Source organism: Tarenaya hassleriana, unplaced genomic scaffold, assembly GCF_000463585.1.
Source record: "Tarenaya hassleriana unplaced genomic scaffold, ASM46358v1 Cleome31, whole genome shotgun sequence".
Taxonomy (NCBI): domain Eukaryota; kingdom Viridiplantae; phylum Streptophyta; class Magnoliopsida; order Brassicales; family Cleomaceae; genus Tarenaya; species Tarenaya hassleriana.
In genome coordinates, this window is record NW_010966274.1 from 256,295 (window position 1) to 280,244 (window position 23,950).

Sequence of the window (23,950 nt, forward strand, 5' to 3'; positions counted from 1 at the left end):
GATACTCTGCTTCAGGCTTTATAACGATTTAACAACCTCCTCCAGCACAGATTGACGAATGTGCCCTAAGCCGTAAACAATCAGCTGCAAAAAATGATGTCGTCCTATCTTGGGCTGAAACCTCTCTCTTATTCAGAAGCTTTCACAGGCCTTATGAAGAATCTGGGCATATCACTACACACTATCACAAGAGGGTAGCTAGTCCAAATAGGAGAAAATCGAACCTTGAATATATAGTCTATAGTATATTTTAATTTACAAACTTGATTAGTTTTAAGGTCGATTGATGTCGAAATTAATTAAAAAAAATCGAATATTATATAGTATGGGCGAAAAAACCCTAAACCTTGATGTGAACACTATTACATACTAACAGGTTACGAACTTAAAGAAATCTGTGTGTGTATTGATCGAAAGACGTCTGTACATATACAACAAGAAGTAACCAAATAGTAGAGAATGTCGGACGAATCAGTTGGGGAAGGAAACAAGATATACACAAGATATACGGCAATATACGCATGTCCGAGATTCTCGGTAACACCCCCCCCTCAAGTTGGAGAATGGCGGGTAGACATGCCTAACTTGTCGAGAAACCACGTAAATTCTTTCTTGCCCAACGCCTTAGTGAAGATATCCGCTAGTTGGTCGTGAGTCGAAACATGTTGAGTAAGAATGTTGCCGATGTCGAGGTGATGACGAATGTAATGGCAGTCGACTTCGATGTGTTTGGTACGTTCGTGAAACACGTCGTTAGAAGCTATGTGCAACGCCGCTTGACTATTGCAAAACAGCAACATCGGGTCTTGATGGTCGACTGCGAAATTGCCGAGAAGACTCTTGATCCAGATGAGTTCCGACGTTGTGACTCGCATGGCACGGTACTCGGACTCAGCTGAGGACAAGGACGGAACCGTCTGCTTTTTCGTCTTCCACAAAACGAGAAACGATCCGAGTTGAATGAACCAACCACTAAGAGATTTCTGAGTAAGCGGATACCCATCATAGTCTGCATCACACCAAGCACGTAACCGCAAATCCGAGTTGGAGCGGAACAAAACACCCTGTCCGGGATCGTTCTTCAGATAACGAACAACAGGGATGGTCGCGGTCCAATGATCTTGCCGCGACTGCTGCATGAATTGCGACAAGATTTGAACACAGTAAGAGAGTTCCGGATGCGTCACTGTAAGGTAGATGAGTCGGCCCACCAACCGCCTATATCGGGAAGGATCGGGAAGGAGAGGGCTATCCGTGAGAGACAGCCGATGATTTTGATCCAACGGAAAGAGAGTGGGTTTGCATCCGAGTAGACCAACTTCCGATAAAATATCTAGGGCGTACTTGCGTGCACACATGAATCCCGGTGTTGTTGCGAGCTACTTCCAAACCCAAAAAATACTTCAAGGAGCCGAGATCTTTTATGTGAAAACACGAACTTAAATATTGCTTAAAAGCACTTAACGCCATAGGAGAGTTCCCAGAGATAATCAAGTCATCGACGTAGACGAGAACACAAACCTGAACAATCCCGTCTCGAAACGTGAATAGAGAGTGATCGGATTGAGATTGAACAAACCCATATCCTTGTAATTACGAGCGTAGTTTGTCAAACCAACACCGAGGAGCTTGACGAAGGCCGTACAAGGATTTGCGTAAACGACATACCGTGCCTGCCCCATGAGAACAAAACCCGGGGGAAGTCTCATATAGACTTCTTCGCGCAAATCACCGTGTAAAAATGCGTGTGTATTGATCGAAAGACGTCTGTACATATACAATAAGAAGCAACCAAATCGTAGAGAATGTCGGACGAATCAGTTGGGGAAGGGAACAAGATATACACAAGATATACGGCAATATACGCATGTCCGAGATTCTCGGTAACACATACTCTTCTTTCATTCCATAATTAGCAAATGCCATTTTTGATGCATATATATACATACATACGTACTCAAGACGTCATTCTAATGCAATAAGGAGTATTATTACCTTTCACCCCATTACACACATATACACACGCACATATGCATGAATATACACATATATATATATATATATGTATATGTATGAGGAGACTATCTTTTTAGGCATATAGACAAAAATTTATCTGCAAGATTTGCCCTTTTGGTAGCTAGAAGTGCCGAATAAAGTCGAAATGAGCTAAATTCTCTTTGCTTTTTGGGCACTCACTCTCCTCCACCTCCACTTTGTCATTTAGTTTTTTTTTATATATATTTAAATTTCAAAATTCAAAAAAAAACATGACGGGAAAAAGTTGGAAAAGAGAAGGGGAATAAAACGGATAGTGAATCGAATCGAGTGAAGTGTGGTTATCATGATCGCATGTGTGAGGAATATGTCATGTCATGTATGGCGAAAGTGGGTACAAAATGTGCATGCAAAAGGGTTTCTTCTTTATTTGATATAATATTATATTGGATGACAGTCCATTAATCCCCATTTGACTCCATTTTCGATTTTACTATTGGTCGATTATAAATTTTCATTTTAAACAAACTTTTATTTCTCTACAAGGCTATATCTAATATATATGTCAGTAAAATACTAAGCCCATGTGTGATTTCTGCGTTCTTAACCAAATAACGTATAAATACGTAAAGTATCTGAAACTAAAATAAAGATAACATCAAGTATTTATAAATCTTTCTTAATATTTATTTACCATATTTGATAAAATCTCTATATATCTTATAATATTTTTCGAGATATAATATATCTTGAGAATGTATCGTGAAACTTAGACCTAAAGGTTAAGATTTTTTATGTTGTAGTTATACGATCTACTATTGTGGTATCCGTAATTCATATCCCACAAATTGAATTGCGCCATATGGACAAACACATAAAACAAGATATTTAAAATGTATGTGAATTAAAAATTTTATTTACAAAATATCAAAGAGTAGTGTATACAATGTCAACGGAAAATAAGAAATCCGTAAAACTACACTATCAATCACATTGGAACTGGTTGGTTGGAGCATTTGACCCGAGTAAATACAATATATTTTATTATTTATAATTAATTTATATAAGATATTTATCGGTACTAAAAGGATATAAGTGTGTTTTGTTTTCAGAGAAGTTTGAGAAAGATGGTTCGAATTTATTGACTGATGATCATCTCATTTATTTAATTTTTTCTATCATAAAATTTTCTGAATTAGCCAATATATTTATAATTACCGTAAATAAAAATTTTGACATGTGAAAAAACGATTAAAGAGAAAATTAATATTGAAACTTCGTACAATGCCTTAAGGAGAAAACCGGTTGATTAGTAATTTATGAAGGGTTTCCTTTTTTTTTAACAGTTTTATCATTTTTTACGCAAACTTTTCGTCTCGTTTAAATGCTTTTTCACCGGGGGAAATTAATTCTATAAATCATTACTTTGACTAAAATGCACGGATGGTAAAAACTATTCACTTTTATATATGAAAAAGGAGAACCCTTTATTCATTATCTATTCGGAATATATTTTAATGTTTGACAAACTCAAATTGAACAAAACTACGTTTAAATTCTATCATTTTCACTAAAATAAAAAACAATATCATGCTTTTATAACATGAATACTTAGTAATAGAAAAAAAAATTATTCTATAACTTCACAAAACACATCTCTAAATCTGGATTAAAATTATTTAATAAAGCATTCATAAGCTTAATACCCGATTATTTGATTTCTAACGGTATCCATAATATACCCGATGATTTAATATTCAATCAGTAAACTTAAATGAAAAAACAAAAATTACTTTACAAAAAAAAAAAACGTTGTAGATTATAAGAAATTGCTTGGAAAATGAAGTATTTCAAGAATCTTAGGCATACATTCTTGATCTCTTTTATTGTTTTTTCTTTTTAGGTCACGGTTTGATATGTTTGAAAATATTATCCTAAATAATGATAAGACAATAAAAAATTATTCCCCCCCGTATTTTCGAATTCGACCAAAATAAAATAAAAAAGCCGGCAATTCGTGTGTGTTACTTATTCAAATAAATAAGCGACTTATATATAACCTAATGGACCGACATTTAAAAAAATATTTTCAGATGTGTTAATCATGTAGAAGCTGTTTGGATATGAATTCCCTATAACAAAAAAAAAACGGATTTCTCACCTGAAAAGATACAATTTCTTATGAGTTTACAGAAATTTAATCAGTACTTTTTTCTTATGTTTTGTCTCTATATTGTGTATATATATTTATATATATATATATATATATATATATATATGTATGTACGAGAAAAATACTTAATCATCCTAAAAATAATAAAATAATTACACAATTAATTACAGAGTACTTAATAATAGAATCCAAAAAAAAGAAAACATATCGATTATGTAAATAATCTATCAAGATGCATCAAAGATTGCAATGTAACATTAACCGTTTTAATATCACATTTTATATGAGAAAACATATATCTAAACAAATGTCTAAACACCCTTTTTACTATATTTTTTTAGTACTCATTCATTAGGATATATGTTTTGTCCTCACTCGAATACATCCCGAAAACTCGGAATCATGTCTAAAATGTTCATAAATTGTTCTTTATAAAAAATGATCATAATGTTTTATAATATAGTCGAAGCTATCGTATAATTGTTAATTGTGTGACACTCAGCGCCAATGATGGTGGAGATTGATTGTTGGTGCGTGCGATTACAGACAAAGAGCGACTCCTGGCAAGCTTCTAAGTGAAAGGGATATGTGAATGAATCGAACACATCAACATGAAAGAGATCTGATGGCTGTATGAGTATGAGACTATACAACCGACAACGATAACTTAAAAGAATTAATTGAACTACTAATACCAGTAAAATACATCTACCTTTTCAGTTACCTATTCCGAGAGAAGTCTAGAGTTAAACATGTTCGCTCTATAGTATTCTTGAAATGGATGACCTTTTGAGAAATATTTTTCAGGATGTATGCGAGTGAGGACAAAAACACACTAAAATTTCTCGTGTTGGTGTTTCGTAGCAGTATTGGGACGTTACAAATATTAAGATTATTACGAATGAATGTGTTATATATCTAAGTAAGACCTAAAACGTTTGGATGATCCTCACAAGAGCCTTTTTTGACAAATTTGGTTAGATATTGTTAGAAATTTGACCTTCCGTTACAATTATTATTATTATTATTTAATATTCTCTATATAAAAAAAGAAGAAGAAATTCATACATTTGCTTTTCTCCTTATATTCTTTCAAAGAGTGTTAGAGATTTGTCCCCTCCGGAAAATGATGCCTTCTCTCCAATGTCTTTGGTCCAAATCCCCAAATCCATCAGACTTTTTCCCCTCATTTCGGTTTGTCATTTTCCTCCCCCAAAAAATATGCTTTTTATTTTCCTATATATATATATATATATATTTTTTTTTTTTTGTGAAAAAAAAAAGAAAATAAAAGAAAAGCCGAATTGGGTAGGTTTTGTGGGTTGTTCACCACTTCATTCCTCTTTGATTCTCCCGCCAAAAAGGACGTGTCTTTTAGAAAGCTTAGGAAAAGCCAAATGCTTTTGCATGCACTCAACATTTTTGGGAGATTTTATTATTATGCTTAGAATCGCATAATCAGAATTTAGCATATACATATAATATATTATTATTATTATTATTTATTATTATTATTATTATTATTATTATTATTATTAGTATTATTATTATATATTGTACAGAAGTTTCAAGTATTAATTTCTAGGATTTCTTTCTTTACTAACTAACTACCACTAAAACTAGGAATTTCCACTGCACCATGATTTGGATATTATTATTAGATATTAGACAGAAAAATGATAAAGTAATTTTACTTGATTATGCATCAATATATATATATATACATATATAAAATATGTATGCATTTGATACACCAATATGGATCACATGCCATTAAAAATTCCATAAATTGAAAAAAAACATAAACACAAAAAAAATAACAGGTTTAGTTTGACCAAATTATCCTCTTACAATAGATCTTGGTTTTGTTTGATGTATAGATGATAAAAGTTAACTAAATGCAACTAGAAAATTTACCGTTAAGAAATTAATCAAACTTAACCCTTTTTCAACTCAATTTCAATTTTTTTTAATTTTGTAAATGCAAACTTCGTATATAAAATTTTTAAACCGATAAAATCAATCATTTCAATTCTCCAAACTTTCTTATTGATTAACTGTTCACCACTCAAAATTGGTACGGCTCCTACAATCCGAATATTTGTATCCTAATTATTGAAAAAAAGGAATATGATGACCATAGCATGGAATATATTATTCAATAATAAATTAAACAAATAAATAAATAAAGTGAGAAATAGCACAAAAAGAAATAAATGAAAAATCATAGATGGGCCGGATTTACTTGAGACTAAAGCCCACAAATATTTATTACAAGATGTCTCTAATTCGGGGCAGACAACGTTCGGCTCGGTTAATTCAGATGTTTAGAATTCATAACAAAATCGATTGTTTAATTTTATTTTTATCGATTTGATTTGATTTGATTTGTTTCCATTATGATTCTATCGGATTCATTTATATTCGATTAAAATTATAACTCAATAGTAATTAAATCTAAATTCGATCCGGTTGGATTTAGTTATAATATTAAAAAAATGGATTCGAGTAAATCGACTGAATAATAAATAAACTGGAATACAAGATATAATATAAATATATTTAAAATAAATAAATGTATTAATTAAAAAATTAGTGATAAATTGATCACACTATTTAGAAATATATTGCAGAAAATAAAATATTAAGAAATATTTTAACTGAAAATATATAAATATTAAAAAATTAGAAGAAACACTAGATTACTTAGGTTATAATTAGTTAAGACTAGTATATATAATTTCGTGACCATTTTTTTTAAATGTTAAATAATTTTCTAACATCTTAGCCCATCGGTTAAGACTAGTATATATAATTCACATCTCCACGATCATATATTGTTTTTTCATATCATTGTCAACAATACCAACACATATCCAAACTTTGTTATTATTTTTTTAATAATCGGAAAGTGCTCCCGGTTATCGGTCCAACTATATCTTTTTTTTTTATAAAAGCTTCTATTAATCCGAGGGATAAAAATACATAGTGGGGCTGTCATGCTCTTACATATATAATCCAAAAGAGTAACCCGCCCTAGAAATCCAGCAGAGAGTTAAACTCATGTCAAGGTAAAAGTGTCAGATAGTTGAGTATGCAGTGAACCAATACTGGAGACACAGACTAGCAAATTCTGGAGCTGAAAATCTAAGAGCCGCCACCCTAGTGCGGAAAACACGATCAACCTCCCTAATCAGTGTAAGACAGTCAGAGAAGTGTGACCTGTGGATTCGATGGTTCCTCTCTCTCCACAGCAAGTATGTGAGGATCTGCCAAATGGAGAGTGCAGTCCATTTCCTAACCTTACAACCACCCAAACTACGAAGTAGGTGTACAACTTCAGACCAAGAGGGGTTAATGGGTAAATGTACCAGTCTTCCTAGTGTTGCCTCGATTGTGACAGAGGAGAAAGAGCAAAGAAAGAAGATGTGATCCCTTGTTTCTTCTTGATCATGACAGAGAAGACAGCGGGGATCCACGGTAAAACCCCATGAGATCATTCGTGACCTCGTGGGGCAACGATTCAGGTTTACCAGCCAGCAATTAAAAGCAAATTTGGGAATGTGATGCTTATGCCAAACTAGATCAACCCAAGGGACAGATATACCAGATGCTGAGATAGAGTTCCGGATCTCTTTCGACGAAAATTCTGATCTTGGCTTTCCCCCGACCTGCCAAGACACCGAATCAGGGTCGTCAGATAGTTCAATAGAGGCCAGGTAGATGGCAAGTTGCATCGCAGTTTCTGATCTGGGTGAGGGTAGTAGCCAGACGTTGTTGGAGTAGACATCGGCAACCATGGCTTGTAGTGGAATACCCAACTGTGACGGCCCTCCCCTTCCGAAAAAGTGGATCAATGGACCCATAGGAGTCCAAGGGTCGAACCAGAATCTGGTGTCTTGCCCATTTCCTGACTGAGAATGGAAGAAAGACATCGCCCATGGCCTGAGTTTTAGGAGTTTCCTGAATGTCCATGACTGACTCTGCTTGCTTCTCACCGACCAGAAGGAGTCACGAGACAAGTATTTTTGTTTCAGCCATCCTATCCATAGAGATCCTGATTGGAAGAAGAGACTCCAAATGAGTTTGAGGCCCGAAATGTCGTTAGATAGAGACAGATTCCTGATTCCAAGTCCCCCCTCCTTCCGCGGTTTCACAATGTTTTCCCAAGCAACTCTTGCCCCTCCAACTGGCTCCGCTTTCCCTTTCCATATGAAAGCAGAACAAAGAGAATTAATCTGTTTTATGGTATGCTTGGGGATTATAAACGCGTTGCACCAATAGTCAATGATCCCGGAAATGACTGAGATCAGGAGTTGCAACCGGCCTGCAAAAGAGAGACATTTGGTGGACCATGTCTCTATTCTATTCATGATTTTTGTGATGAGTGGAAGACAATCGTTGGCCGTTAGTTTCATAGAAGATATGGGTATCCCTAGGTAGCGAAAAGGGAGATTTGAGTGGGCAATGCCAGTGAGCAAAGACATGTGACGAATCTGGTCCGACGAGTAACCTCCAGCATAGAGGCTCGATTTCGAGCTGTTTATACGGAGGCCTGAAATCTCGGTAAAAGTGTCAACCAATCCGAGTAACGAGTGTAGTGATTCATCTGAACCATCAGTGAAGACGAGTAGGTCATCTGCGAATCCAAGGTGGGTAACTCCCAAGTCTCGACAGCCTGGATGATAACCCAAGCGGTTCGCAACTGCAGCATTGTCTAACATCAAAGACAGAACAGACATACCTAGAATGAATAGGTATGGAGATAGGGGGCAGCCCTGCCGTAAGCCTCTTGTGCTCGGGAAGAACCCATAGAGACCACCATTGACTGCAACCGAAAAGTATGGAGTAGTAATACAAGCACGTATAGGATTCAGTAGACTCTCCGGAATTCCGATTGAGTGTAAAATATCCAAGATGAAATCCCATTTGATGGAGTCGAAGGCCTTTGCGATATCCAGTTTGATGGCCACTCTACCTGTAACATTCTTTTTATGATAGCCCTGGAGGATTTCAGCCGCTAGTAAACAGTTTTCGGTGATGCTTCGGCCACGAACAAAAGCCGATTGATTCGGAGGTACTATCGCCTCAACTACCAACTTTAGTCTCGAGGCTAGGAGTTTGCTGATTACTTTATAAATGGTATTACAACATGAAATAGGTCTGAAGTCCGACAACCTTTCAGCCCCCGCTACCTTTGGAACCAAGACTAAGGTGGTAGCATTTATCGATCGCGACATCACTGAGGAACTCATGAAATTCAGGATTGCCTACGTAAATTCCTCTCCCAAAATATCCCATGACTTTAAGAAAAACCCCACAGTTAATCCATCCGGCCCTGGGGTTTTATTCGAATGCATGGCTTTGAGAGTAGCTTTGATCTCCTCGCGTGTGAATGGTCTGGCCGCCGTTTGTAAAACAGATTCCGGTGCTCGGATAATGTAATTCTGTACCTCGGGTCGATTTTCTGATAATGAACTATCCTGATCAGACTTTCCGAGAACAGCACTATAATAACTGACTGTTGCATCCGAAATGCTCTCTTGATCCACTATGCGTTGGCCATCTGCCAAAATAAGATGTCGGATAGCATTCTTCGAGTTCCTTATCAGTAGTGATCTATAGAAAAATCATGAGTTCTGATCTCCAACTCGAAGCCAATGTACCCGTGATTTTTGCTTCAAAAATCTCTCCTCAATCTGATGAAGGTGAGACCAGCGCTGTAAACATTGGTTTTCCTCCATAAATGACTCGGAAGATGGAGTACGGAGAGCCTTTTCCTGCGCAAGAAGTAACAGAGAATGTGAGTGTAACACCTTTTTTTGTAAGTCTCCATAATTTTCTTTGCAAAGAGTTTTTATGGGGTTTTTTTGCTTCCTTAGTTTTTGGTGCAGTTCCGATAGTGATGAAACTCGACGTCCCGCCATTTGCCAGGAAGATGAAAGAGTCAACAAAAAAGAAGGATGGTCAATGATGAAATTGAAGATTTTGAATGGTTTTGGAATGGACTTGGTGGTTGGTTGGAAAGTAATCATACAAGGTGAATGATCTGAGGGATGAGGTGAGGTGAAGGTTAGCCATGAGTTAGGAAGAAACATTACCCCATTTGTGTATTCCAACTATATCTTTTAGAGGAACAAATAAGTTTTTATGTATTCCCTCTCCAAATAGATACTCGAACTTGAGTTAGGAAGAAACATTACCCCATTTCTTACCAATTAAATAATCCAATATATTAGGTCTAAACTTTCTTAGTTTAACCGGTGAAACGAGGACGCAAACATTTGTTCTATTCCGAATTCGAATCTCGAATTTGAAGAGAAACCGTACATTCCAAATCATATGGCTGATCTCCAACTGTAAAATTAGTATAGATTTTGGTATAAAAAAAATACTCGGTTACAAAAAAAATACTGAAACGTTATCAAGATAGCAAAAGGGACCCGAGTTTTATTGGAATATGCCACGTGAGCTTATTTAACATACGTTCATATTATATTCAAGATCATATATATGTATATATATCATCCAATATGAGAGAGGTTGACGACGTTGCCATGGGGATCGAAGAAAACATTGATTGTGTTGCAGCAGAAGTCGTCAGAGGAGCCCATCCCCCACGGCAAAAGCACCACCGTCACGTTCGGATTCTCTCTCTCGATCGTCGCTTTCGCCTCCTCTTCGCTCTTCCCTTTCAACTTCGGCCAGCTGAATTTCGCCCCTTGAGATAATATATTTTGTTGTATAAAGTATTAATATATGGAATATAATCCTTGTAACGGTAGGATATATGTAAATTGTACCACATAGTCCTAGCTTTTAAAACCTTGTGATTTCTTTTAACGTATTGACCAATTATAATGCAGATTGTACAGTGCCATCAATTTGATTATGATTACCATTTAAATGGGTACGTTTCTTTCCCCATGTTTTTTTCTTTCTAAATTGGATGAATAAAAAATTTAAATAAAATTTCTGCTGCAGTTGAATTTTTTTCACTCTTTTTAAATGAAAAAAGATAAATTATCCTCATTATTTTTTGGATAATACTTTATTGTTTTGTCAATCACGTAAACCGTCCCTATCATAAGATGCACCGAATATAATTTTTCAACCCGACAGAGTTTTTTTTTTTGGTAAACAATATGTTGAAGTAAGCCCGATAGAATTTTGATGTTAAAGTTTTTTTTTTTATGACGGAGGATCCCTAGTTGCTATCATTCGGGTGCGCTGACTAGGTAAACCTTCGGTCCGCGAGCAGTCTTTGTATATGGACCGTATAGACCCAGAAATTATCTCTCTCTCCACTAGTGAGGAATCGAACACTCAACCTCAAGGTGGAATTACCTCCCACCCCAAACTTGACCACTCACCCACGATATGTTGGGTTATGTTCACAAAGTTAATTTCAAATAAAACTGATACCATATCTAACCGCCTATGCACTTAAACTGAAAGTGGAAAAACTCTATCACTATATGTTGGGTTGTCTTGCAAAGGGTGGAGAGAGAGTACTTGAACGTAGGGATGTCAATTCGGTGGGTCTGGCTTGGGTTCATTATTAGTTCGAGGGTTTTGAATTCGAATTTGAGTTGATCCGATTTTTCTGGGTCTAAACAATCCAAATTATGACCCTATAATTTCGAATTCGGTCAGGTCGGACCGGCCCGGCGCGGACCGCTCAATTCCTTTGTTGTAAATTCATTTTTTTTTTGTATTTTTTTGAAAAAAAAATTTGGATTTTTGGATTGGTCCGAAACTCGATGTGATCTGTTCCGAAAGCTCGATTTTTTCGGATCGAAATATTTAGGCCCAAAATCCGATATTTTTAGGGTAGACTCGGGTCGGACTACGGACCGAAATTGACACCCCTACTTACAAGCGACGGCGAATTGCATCATAATTTGCACTTTAGTCCTTTTCAGTTATGACTATTTCGTTTTTAGCTGAAATGTTTAAATAGACATTAATCGACCTCGAACAAGTTTTTAGTCTCAACCCCATAAATTTCCGAAGGTAACAAAAAGAACGGTCTATGTTCAATTGAGAATGTGAGCGTCTAATATCAAACTAAATCAAAAAATTGTATTTGAATTGAAATCCAAAACTAATTGGTGTTTGATTTTTTAAAACTAAATTAGTATAAATAAAATGAACATAAAAGAAATTCGAACAAAATTTAAACCGGAAAAGTATCTAGTAATTGAAGAGATTTAAATTTTATAAACAGAATAAAAAATAATATAATTCAATAATTAAATATAACGAAATTGAAAGTTTTCCATAAAGGATGACATTTAATGCATGGTAATTAATGAAGGCAAATTTGGAAGCCTAATTATTTTTAAAACGGGAATCAATGTAAATTTTGGAGATTTGATGTTATTGTTAGCTGTAAAAAAATATCTTGAACCCGTAGAATGACCAAATGCCCACGATAAAACTCAAAATTACAATTGAAACCCGAAAGCCCTAGATCTGAATTCGTCCCCAAAATCCGTCTCTGTTCTCGCCTTTCCCTTCCTCTTCTTCCCCCCCATTTCTGATTTTCGCCGGCGGCTTTCGACGAGCCAAATCTTCCGCAGCCTCTTTGCGTACTCTCTCTCCTCTCTCCCCTCTTTTGTCTCCGTCTGGCTCACAGAGACTCTGAAATCTCTCTTCGTTTTTCCACCACGACGCGAGCTGAGAGAACAGACAAGGGTTCTTTCTGGATTCGATTCGACGCAGAACCTTTTACCTCGTACTGGGTTTTGAATCCTCGGCTCATACATCCCGAAGAGCGGTCGTTTCTGAACGGAATTGCAGAGGATTGATCGTCGTGTTGTCTTGCTTAGGTACGCCTAGCCTCGTTTTTTTCGTCTGCGCTCTGGTGAAGTAAATATTTGGCCTTCACTAATGTCTGAATCTTTCTCCCGTAAGTTAGTGGAGATTTGGGTGTTAAATTGTTTGGATAAGCATTTCAAGAGTCGTGATTGTTATCTACTGATCTGTCGGATCTGTGTTTGGTTTCCCGATTATGTCCTGAAGCTTGTGCTTGGTCTGTTAGAGAGTGTAATTCCTATCCATTGTTTTGTTCTGTAAGCTTTGCATGTTCTACTGAAGTGAAGATTCCCTCTGATTTTGGTCTTCTTTACGTTTCATGGATAAGAATAAGATTCTTCCATGGATGCATCACCTTATGTCCCTTTTTCAGTCTCTCATGTTTCATTTCTCTCATTCTTTATTGTAATGAAATCTTTCAGATTGTGGGAAAGGAGATTGCTTTATATGTTGGTTCTTTGCATTATTTACAACATGATTCTGGGTTTTGTTTCTTTCTTTTTTTTTTGTCAAGATTGGTTTTTTAGTTTATTATTGCATGAGTTACATCCAGATTGATTCCACACGTAAAAAACATTTGAGGGTCAACCTCGAAGTCATGGTTGTTGAAGTAGGTGAACGTTACGGCACTTATTTTGCACGTGGAAAAAATGGTCAAAGGTTTCATCTCATCTGTCTCTGTAATGCTATTCTTACAAGTTGCATCTGATTGTATCTCTCCTTAATTTTCTCAGCTTCTGCCTCCATATATATCCCTAGTTGCCCGGTCGTTCTCAGGTACGTTTCTGTCTGTCCAGATCTTTACCAGTTTAGATTTTATCTGTGTGATATGTAATAGCAGAGATTACATCTTCCTTCCTCTCTTTTTTTGGTTCAGAGGCGAGATCGATTATACCGTTTTTAGTTAACTTAAGCTTCTCGCGAGCAAACATGGCGGCCATGGCACAGCTTCTCTTTTCTGTGAATCCCAAACAGAGCAGAGTGCCATTGCCAAGAATAACCCGAGGGGAATGTGATCCAACGCTTTCCATCACGTTCCCTCGAAATGGGTCTGCCTCTTCACTCCACACCAAGCTCTCCAGCTCTTCCTCTCCTTCAACCCTCCAGCTTTCATTTGCCGGAGGTGATGGAACTGGCGGTTTCTCAGGAAATGGCGGTGGAAATGGTGGAGACGGTGGAAAATGGGACGGCCATGGAGATTCAGACAGGGATGACTCTTCCTCGTCTTCGTGGGGACCGTTAGGTCTTCTGATCGAAGGATGGCGGTCACGAGTCTCAGCCGATCCCCAGTTCCCTTTCAAGGTTCTAATGGAGGAGCTAGTTGGCGTAACGGCTTGCGTCCTCGGAGATATGGCAACCCGCCCGAACTTTGGCCTCAACGAGCTCGATTTCGTGTTCTGCACTCTCGTCGTGGGTTCCATCCTTAACTTCGCCCTTATGTACATCTTGGCTCCAACCTCAGCTTCCTCATTAGCCTCCAATGCCTTGCCTGGGATCTTCGCAACCTGCCCGCCGAGCCACATGTTCGAGCCAGGCAGCTACACAGTTCTGAACCGGTTCGGCACGTTCGTGTACAAAGGAGTCGTATTTGCAGCTGTGGGAATGGCTGCCGGGCTCGTGGGGACCGCACTATCCAACGGGCTGATCATGATGAGAAAGAAGATGGACCCGGAGTTCGAGACACCGAACAAGCCGCCTCCTACGCTGCTCAATGCCTCGACTTGGGCGGCCCACATGGGATTGAGCAGCAACCTGAGGTACCAGACGCTGAACGGAGTCGAGTTCTTGCTCGACAAGTGGATGCCTCCGCTGGTGTTCAAGACATCGGTTTTTGTCATGAGGTGTTTGAACAACGTTGTCGGGGGAATGTCGTTCGTTGTCCTGGCGAGGCTGACGGGGTCGCAGTCCGTCGACAAGGGGAATGAAACGGGGACAGTGGCAGTGACAGCGGAGGAGGAAGAGAGGTTGATCCATGGCAGACAGGATGATAAGTGATCAGTTTCAGACATGGTCTTTTATTTTTATTTTTACTTTGTATAATCTCGTGTACTTGTCCTGAGATCTTGGGTTTTGGTTTTAGCTTCTGATGTGATGATGACTGCGAGTTTCCAATAAAACGAATCACTTCATTACGATTTCGCAATTCGAATTCGCTGATTCTAATTTGTTTGGAATTTTGTAAAATTGATCAAGGTTCGATCCCAATCTCGTTGACAATGAAAAAGTTGTGAACTTTAATGGAGCTAATTTTGATTTTGGGGTGTTTCCTGCACCTATTGAAACTTTGGGTGAGTATTGTGATTTCGGAAAAAGTTTATTCGTAATTTCGAAACATTTTGGATTTTTCAGGCGTAGAAACACAAGGTCAAGGTTGTGCTGCGACTGTCCTTCCCCGCCACGTCGCCGGAGCCGCCGTTTCCTTTTTTCCCGGTGAGCATTCTTCCTCCTCGTCCCTGGAGCCTCCATTCCGTTTTTCCGGTGAGCATTTTCTTCTTCATCCTACTTCTCATTCTTCGTCTTCCTCTCTCCTCGAACGGAACCTCGACCGACTGTAACGCTGTGAAGTGGCGGGAATGTTCGCGACGGTTGTAGAGAACAATCGGAGAATTTGGTTGATTTCCCGATCTCCGATGGTCAGATTGATCGTATACTGGGAATGGTAGAGTGATTATCTTTCCAACAATTTGTGTTCGTTTCCTCCGGTTTCAGCTTTTTGGCACCGAATCGCCGACAGCTGCTTGGAAGTTCTCCGGTCAATTCGATCTGGGCCACCTGTTCCTGGTAACCTCAGGTGGAGGTTCTGGGTACCGGTTTGATTTAGCAGAAATTTGGTGGTTCGATTCGGTTCAATCTGATTGTAGAATTGTGCGATTTTCAGTGGAACGTATAGTCGAGAAAATTTCGTGTTGAATTGCTAAGAACCAATGTGTACTTGAGAAAATCTAAGTGAGTTTTTGGATTCAGCGATTGATTGATACGAGGGGTAGAAATTTTATAGGATAAGTTGGTGAATGGATTGGATTGTTGTAATGGTTGAGATGTTTGGGTTTCTATTTGCCATATGAATTCTTATCTGAATGTTGAATTACCATGAATTCATACGCATCCAAACATCTGCATTAGCATTTCGCTATAAATCCGTCGAATTTGTGTATTTGTGATGTTTCCTGTTCATGCCCGGCTCGCTAAGTTACTGTCATTTCTGATTTCTCATGGAATCCATCTCTTGCATTTCGTCGTGTCGGTATAGATTCATAGATTTTGGCTGGATATTGGTTGGTCTGTTTTCAACTTTGTACGGGTGATCGTGGTTTATGATTTTGAGCCTCTTTACCTATATGAACAACAAACTGTGTAGGTGTATAGTAAACTCTTTCATATATTTGCTTTGTTTTGTACTCGGTGTGAACATAGTCGGTTCATCACACAGTTTGATTATTATGTTTAGGTATTCGCTGGTTGAGTTAGCTTACCATTACGTGATCGGGCCTACAACCAGGTGCCAAGGTATGGTTTAAGACCCTAAACTCGGTTCTTACCTTGAGACATTCGTCTTCGGGTTAGGTTCTACAGTCATTCTTTTGGATGTTTTGTATTCTTTTGTCGAACCCTTTATCGCATGGCCCTCAAGGGTATCGTGGTGGGATCTTAGGTCTTTTTGCAAGAACCGGAAAACGGGTTAGAGATATTGTTTTAAAACTATGATTTGCTGGTTTGAATCTGTAGGACATGTATAGATATTTAGTTGCTGATTTTGCTTCTGGAAATATGCACCTCTTGAAGGAACATGTTCTAATTTATCAGTAGCATTCTGTCAAGTCTTGCTCTGTTTGATTCTCCTTTATAGGTTGTGGTCGTCCTTCGAAACCTTTCCCCGCTATCTCATTGTCTTTTGATTGGGCATCGATATTGAACATTGTCTTGAAATTCCGAAACAAGCGTTGGCTGATGGCGCCAACATAACAAGAACGTTAAATTTGCTACTCTCATAATATTAACTTCACGATCTTCTTTCATTTTCTTTCAGCGAGTAGGAGTAGCGGAGAAAAAAGGGAAGAAAATGGCTCATTCTATGAGCTTGATCTCCACCAACTTTCAGAGTTCAACCCATGATCGCCATAATATACCATCACGGAAGAATTCCGGACTGTTGATATCATCCCGACCCTCACGTAGGTCCACGAGGAGGTTCACGAGCATTAGAGCTGTGCAAGAGAATGAAGGTCCGAGGAGATTAATTGACATCATAAGAACGGTTCCCGGGATTTCCAGGAATTATTTCCGGAGCCCTTCAAGAAGGACGCTTTTCGGGGGAATCTCGTTGTTAGGCGGGTTTTACGTGGCGCAGACCATCTCTCTCTCGTTCGGAGCGTTGGGAGTTAACGATGTTATTGCGGCCGTGCTCTGCGTCCTCATAACAGAGTATGTGACGAGATTTTACTACAGCCGTCCCAAGGTAACATTCCCACTTGCCCTTCTCAATAACTTCAAGATGGGTTTCACTTATGGCTTATTCATTGATGCGTTTAAGTTAGCTAGCTAAGTGTTATTGCAATGATCTTTGAAAGTTTAGTATTTCTCATAAGCTACATTTCTGTTGAAATTCATGGGGTTTTGTATGATTATTGTTTTATTCAGATTCTTTTGTAAACTTAGAATTGGAAATTGAAAACCGGAAATTCCGCCAAAACACGAGGCTTTATACCGGCATGTGGCCATTTTTTCGGTATCTATTAGAGTGGCCATTTCGGGTATCAGGTCGGGTTTCGTTTGGTTATATTTGGGTTTGGTTATTTCGGTTTTAAAAAATTTATAATCATTCGGTTTTGTATTTGAATTCAGTTCGGTTTTGGTTCGAGTTCCGTCGGATTCGGTTTTTGTGGATAAAATATTCATTTTCTCGAAAAACTTTTTGTTTTTACAATTATTCTTTTATTCGAATTTTTTTTTGTTTAAAGAAATCATAACCCTTCTTTTTTTATATCGGATTTGGTTGCGTTAAAGTTATGAAATTTTCGTTTTGGATCGATTGGGTTATTTGGTGATTAACCTAATTAGTGATCCCTAGTACCACACATATATTTGCAATGTAAACCACTTGGAACATAGAACGAAGAGCAAAATTAACATAAGTAGAACCGTAGTTTGACGAGGTAATGATGAGCAAATGAGTAGAAATGAGGTATAATAGTATAAAAATCATGAATTTTTAAAAAAGATTTGGTAAGATTAATAAAGTTCATGATTTATATAAAAATTATAAAGTTTACGGAAAATACCAAACAAAAATATTAAACTTTTCAATTTTGACAAAAAACACCGAATTTTATTTTTTGTCAATTAAACATTAAATTTTTTAAATGAATCTAAAAAAATACTGAATTTTTAAGTGATCTAAAAAATACATGAATTTTTCTACAATTATAAAAAAAATACTAAACTTTTTTAGTGATCCAAAAAAATACATGAACTTTTTTCGATTGTAAAAAAAAAACTAAGTAAAATAATTTGTTTGCATCTCAGGCACGTTAGTCATTTTGTTTATTTTGATAATCGTAGAAGAGTTAAATATTTATTTTGTCAAACTTAAAAAGTTTAATATTTATTTGATAAAATAAAAAGTTTAGTGTTTTTTTGTCAAAATTTAAAAATTCAGTGTTTTTTTCTCTAAAGTTTATAATTTTATATGGATTTAAAAAAAAAATTAGTGATTTGCTTGTAGGGCTCTTTAAATTCCAAAAAATTAATAATATAATGTTTATGTCATAAGAACAGAACTCCAGGAAGAAACTGTGCTTTGTTTCGTGCAGTCTTCTTCCACTCGGACCTAACTGTGGACCCAAGATTTTTGGTTTGACTAGTCAATTTCGAGATTGTGTGTAACGTCTCTGCATATTGATCCATGATCTCAGACAATCGTACGGATAAAAACATTATCATAATTTCACGACCCAATAGCATATTGTTGATAATGAATTCGTGATTTGGTCGTTTACTATACAAACATAGTGCCGAAGAAGCTGACCCGCCATCACCTGCGTGACCATGGCCCCAAGGTCCAAGCCGCTAGTCTCCTCCTGCTAAAAAGCTGAACCCGCGATCTCAGAGACCCTAAACGGTCGTGACTGCTCGGCCCTTTGCACGAGCCTGCGATTCGGGCGTGTAGAGGAGGGGACTTTATTCCATCTTCTTCGAACCCGCCATGATTAGGGTTTGATCCCGCGGCATCTATATCCACAGAAAGTGTTGGCCTAACCGAGCCTAACCAGCCCAAACACTCGCCCGTCACTCCTTTACACTTCTTGACCCGCATTTTCACCAGACCGGGGCAACCCTCGGCCAGGGCTTTGATCCCGAGGTCGGAAACCGGGCAGTTCTTGATGCATATCTTCTTCAAAGATGTGCATTTCCGGGCAATGCAAGAAACCTCGAGATCACCTACCGTGTTACTACAATGCAATGCTAGTTTCTCAAGATTCCGACATTTTGCGGACAGCGGTTTTAGGCTTGTCTTTGTCGGGTTTAACCCTATCAGAACCAGTTCCTGTAACTGAGGACAGAACTCGGCCACTGCCACGAGCCCTTCGTCGCCGATCAATGTCGTCCTCCAACCATCGATGCGAAGTTCTTTCAAGAACCTGCATTGCTCTGCAACAATGGCTAATCCAACATTGGTGCATTCAGGGGTTTTCACAAGGTGAAGAATCTCGAGATTTGAGCGTTTAGAGATTCTGGAAAGAGCAAGATCTGTCAGGTTGATTCTCTCGATATGAATCTCCACTAAACGAGGAAGCTTCTGTTCTGCCGTCTCTTGCAGAATCTCGTCCCACTCGCCGGAACATCGGACAAGCTTTAGCGTTCTGAGATTCTTCGCACCGGCGATGACCGGACCGAAACAGTGTCCGAGGTAAAGCTCCTCTAACCAAATCATCTTCAATGAAGATGCCGCTGCACCTGGTCCGACCGGTTTCCAAGCTTCGCCGATGGTTCGACGGAGGCGCTTCACCGACAGCTCCTCCAGATTCGAGCAGTGATCGAGCACGACCTTCACGCCATCGGAACCAAAATCACAGGATTCAACAGTGAATGTCCTCAATCCCTTGCAGTTCTCGACGAAGCCCTTCATGCCGGCGGCGGTAATCTCACGGCATCCCCGGAGCTTGAGCCTTGTCAGATTCCGACACCGGGAAGAAATACTGATAAGCGCTTCGTCGCCGATGCTGATAGATCTGCGGTCGCATTTCAACGTAAGCTTCGTGACGGAATCGAATCGAGAAAACAGGGAAGGTATTGCCGGGAACAGATCCCATTTAGCGTAGAGCGAGAGATGGTGACGGCTTCGCGCCTCCACCGTCATCCACCGCCGGCAAACCAGAGAACACCGTTTCCGATCACCGGAGCTCAGCAACTGAAACACGCAAACCAAGCACTCGTCGGGTAATCGCCACGTGTGATCCGACGAACCGTCAGATTTAACCGGCGATAGCGATCTCGATCGGTGACCGTCGCCGGAGCTCCGAGCGATGGAAGTTCCGGTCAACGACGACGATTGTCCCATCAAAGGAAAGGCGCCGGAGATCCTTAGTCGTTCAGATCCCGAGATTGGATACGGAGAATCTGCGGTGAGAGTGGAGCATTTTTTATAATTTTTTGCTTTCGTTACAAAAGAGATTAAATAGAGAGATTAGTTAGGAGATTTGTTGATTATAGTTTGGGATTTGTGTTAATTTAACCTCTAAGCATCGTTTTTCTGCTAATCTGTTTTCGTTGGCGAACGATCTTCATGCCGTTTTTTTTTTGTTTCTGCTGTTTCAGTTTCTAATGTTATGCGCAGCACGTGGTTTAACATTTTCCATCGATTTTTTTTTAAGAATGATGGATGATTCGGTTCAGTTCGGTTCGGTTCTTTCTCTCAAACGTAACATTCAAAATTTCTGAATTATACTCGAATTTTTTGCAACTAAACCGAATTTTATAAAACTCCTGAAAAACTGAAAATTTCTTAAAAAAATCTAAAAATTTTTTCTAACAAAAATCAAAGTCAAACCTAAAAATTGATGGTATTAATTTAGTACAAATTTTAAAATACCAAATAAACCGTTACCGAATCGAACCGCTAAAATTCTGAACCGAATCCTGAAAATGCGTCCACCTCTATAAAAAAAATTTACGAATTTTATTTTTTTAAAAATCTATGAAAATTTTCTTAAGAAAATCTAATTTTTTTAATGAAAATCGAAACCGAACCGAAACGAATAATATGCGTTATTAATTTGGTTTAAATTTTAAAATATCAAATAAACCGTTCCCAAACCGAACCGTTAAAATTCTAAACCAAATCCCGAAAAATACCTACATCTATAAAAAAAATTACGAATTTTATATTTTTTTAAAAAATCTATAAAAATCACTTGTAACTTCTATATAAAATGATGAATTAAAAAATTACGATTTTTTTAAAAAAAATTCTATAAAAATCACTTGTAACTATCGTTCATATTCTCATATATTCTGCTAGTTCAGTTCTCATATTTTCACGGAATTTTTTAAAAAAAAAATTCAAGGGATTGGCTTTGTTTATTTTAGTCAGGATACTATAACAATAAAAGTACCCAAATATATTATCCATTTTCATTGATAATAATAATGCATATATTATTAAAAAACAATTTTTAACATTCGTGTATACATATAAAATTTATTTATAATAATAATAATTTTTTATTTCATTGTAATTTATGTGGGTTAGCAGTAGAAGAGGGAGGCACTGAAAGGGAAATCGAAATTTCATTAAACCGAAATGCTAATTCCATAAAGGGTACAAGCATAATAACATTAATAATTTAAATTTGATAATGCTTAATTTTTTATGAAATCAATCTGTTCTTTTTTTTTTTAAATGATAAACTGAAACGAGTTATTTACAAGATTTGGAAGAACAATACAACATAGAGGCTGATGAAGATGAAGATAAATCTCTTCATGTCTCCCTTGGCTTCTGTCTTAAGCAATGTTCTTCCTGCCCTGCGACCAGATCGGATTCGCTGGAATTCGTTTGAATGCCTTCACGCCCAATGGATTGTTCTTGCTCTGCAAATAAAAAAAATACACCCGTTAACCCGAGTCAGAAACCCGATTTCACGATCGTAAACGCCTCGGTTTTCTGAATCCGAAAGCTCGATTTCTTCCTTACCATAAGGCAGGTTCCTTGCTGGACGTTGCAGACAGGATAATCGTGAGGGCAGCAGCTGTAGTTGTCCTCACAGCAAGTGGCGGCTTCCAACGGGCAACATCCCCAGGCGAGGCAGTACTTTCCGTACTGGAACAGACAGCAGCAAGTGCTGCTCTCGGGACACGTGTAGTAATTGTCGCAAACGGTCGGAGGCTTCACTGGAGATGGCGGGGAAGGTCCCGGGTTTGGCGGGTTCTGACCCTTCTTGATCGGGTACGATGCTTCCATCGCGATTCCGCATTTACCCGTCGAAGCTTCGATGTTCCGTGCCATCTTTATGTATCCGCTCTCTCCCCAGCTTTTCCCCCACGAGTTTCTCACGATCCAGTAGTCTTTTCCGTTCTCGGTTCCGTACCCTACAGCTACAACCCCATGGTCTAGCTCTGTTCCACAGATTCCATCGAAAACACCCTACGGATACAGCATTAACGCAGTGAGAAAGATGCAACCTTGGATGCTCGATATTCACTCACGATCTGATAGACTCGTTCTTTCTTACCGAGTTATAGAGCTGGAATGCGCGGCCACCGGCCTCGATGGCGACACTAACAGGCTGATTAGCAACTGCCTTCTTCAGGGCTTGCTCATCGTTGACGGGTACATCCTCATAGGAATCAATGGTAACCACCTTGGCGTTTTTCTGCAACCAGAGAGAGAGGGAGAAGAGCAAATCTATAAGAGAGAGATTTTTCGGCTATGCCGCTCGATTGCCATTGGAGGGAAGGGAAGCTGAGTACTGACCCTGTTCTGATCACAACGACCATCAGAACCCTTGTAGGGGTAATCCTTATCGGTGTCAATACCACCATTGTTGATGATGAAATCAAAGGCGTAGTCCATGAGACCTCCATTGCAACCTTGGTTGTATGATGTGTCACAGTCAACCAGCTCTTGTTCCGACAACGAGATCAAGTCTCCTGTCACAATCTTGTTTATGCCCTCAACGGCTCCAATCGCTGAGAACGCCCAGCAACTCCCTTCATTTACCAAAAAAAAATAAGTTAGAAAATTATCAGCTTCAAGAAGCATCACCCATTAGCGACATGTGCCATGGTCTGATATCTCCATCTCGGCAAGAGATTTGAATGCAGACAAAATGATAGTTAGCCAACTTTTTCCATTACCACTTTAAAGGCGGGCAGGGACCAGGGACATTATGAGGCATCGCAATCAAATCAAGAAACGATTTTTATTCACTTGCACGATTCAACTACTCACGAGAAGAGGGTTTGACGAACTAAGCATGCAACCCCCAATAAATCACCAATTATCGGCACTGCCCACTTTTTAATTTCTTGATTCTTAATCTACCTAACGAGCAGTTAGGACTAATTAATCAGTGTTTGATTTCAAGAAGTAATCATCGTCTCAAAGCTCCAAGAAGTCAAAAGTGGGACCAACCCATTGTTCCCTGAGCAGCCATTCAAGAATCCAAGAGATTAAACAAAAGGCGAAACAGAGAGAACAGTCACAAAAATATCTTCATATTTGTCTTCACTAAATACCCAACGGAATCCCGATTTGGAAAACGTTGTTGATGATCTTCTGAAGATTCAAATTCCAACAAGGGTTTTTTCTCAATCGATCCAAAACGAAGTAGTTAGATCTATCCAATAATCGAGGGACCGTATTGGTATTTTTTTTAGCTCATAAACACTCAAGAATTTCAAAATCCCTAAACAAAACGTAAGAAGAAACGATTGGAGAATTCGGGGGGGGGGGGGGACCCC

The 23,950-nt window shown here is 38.4% G+C and overlaps 4 protein-coding genes across 4 annotated transcripts in view; 2 read left to right on the plus strand and 2 right to left on the minus strand.

Moving 5' to 3' along the window:
• Positions 1–12,638: 12,638 nt before the first annotated feature.
• Positions 12,639–15,120, plus strand: LOC104820495 (protein RETICULATA-RELATED 3, chloroplastic-like). Its single transcript, XM_010550947.2, has 3 exons — positions 12,639–13,002; positions 13,723–13,765; positions 13,866–15,120. The coding sequence occupies exon 3, from the start codon at positions 13,919–13,921 to the stop codon at positions 14,981–14,983; it is 1,065 nt and encodes a 354-aa protein (XP_010549249.1). The 5' UTR covers positions 12,639–13,002; positions 13,723–13,765; positions 13,866–13,918; the 3' UTR covers positions 14,984–15,120.
• Positions 15,121–15,220: 100 nt separating this feature from the next.
• Positions 15,221–17,625, plus strand: LOC104820496 (uncharacterized protein ycf20). The gene is made up of 2 exons (XM_010550948.2): positions 15,221–16,495; positions 17,016–17,625. The coding sequence occupies exon 2, from the start codon at positions 17,049–17,051 to the stop codon at positions 17,529–17,531; it is 483 nt and encodes a 160-aa protein (XP_010549250.1). The 5' UTR covers positions 15,221–16,495; positions 17,016–17,048; the 3' UTR covers positions 17,532–17,625.
• Positions 17,626–18,762: 1,137 nt separating this feature from the next.
• LOC104820497 (F-box protein At1g47056-like) lies at positions 18,763–20,816 on the minus strand. The gene has a single exon (XM_010550949.1). It carries the CDS (start codon positions 20,544–20,546, stop codon positions 19,020–19,022), a length of 1,527 nt encoding a protein of 508 aa, XP_010549251.1. The 5' UTR covers positions 20,547–20,816; the 3' UTR covers positions 18,763–19,019.
• A 986-nt stretch (positions 20,817–21,802) lies between these two features.
• LOC104820499 (cysteine proteinase RD21A-like) overlaps positions 21,803–23,950 on the minus strand; it is a 2,956-nt gene continuing 808 nt past the window's right edge. The window contains exons 2-5 of the mRNA XM_010550950.2: positions 22,962–23,197; positions 22,720–22,860; positions 22,182–22,631; positions 21,803–22,078 (exon numbers count right to left, since the gene is read on the minus strand). Of these exons, the coding sequence (XP_010549252.1) occupies positions 21,992–22,078; positions 22,182–22,631; positions 22,720–22,860; positions 22,962–23,197 (914 nt within the window). The 3' untranslated portion in view covers positions 21,803–21,991. The remainder of the gene's footprint in view (positions 22,079–22,181; positions 22,632–22,719; positions 22,861–22,961; positions 23,198–23,950) is intronic.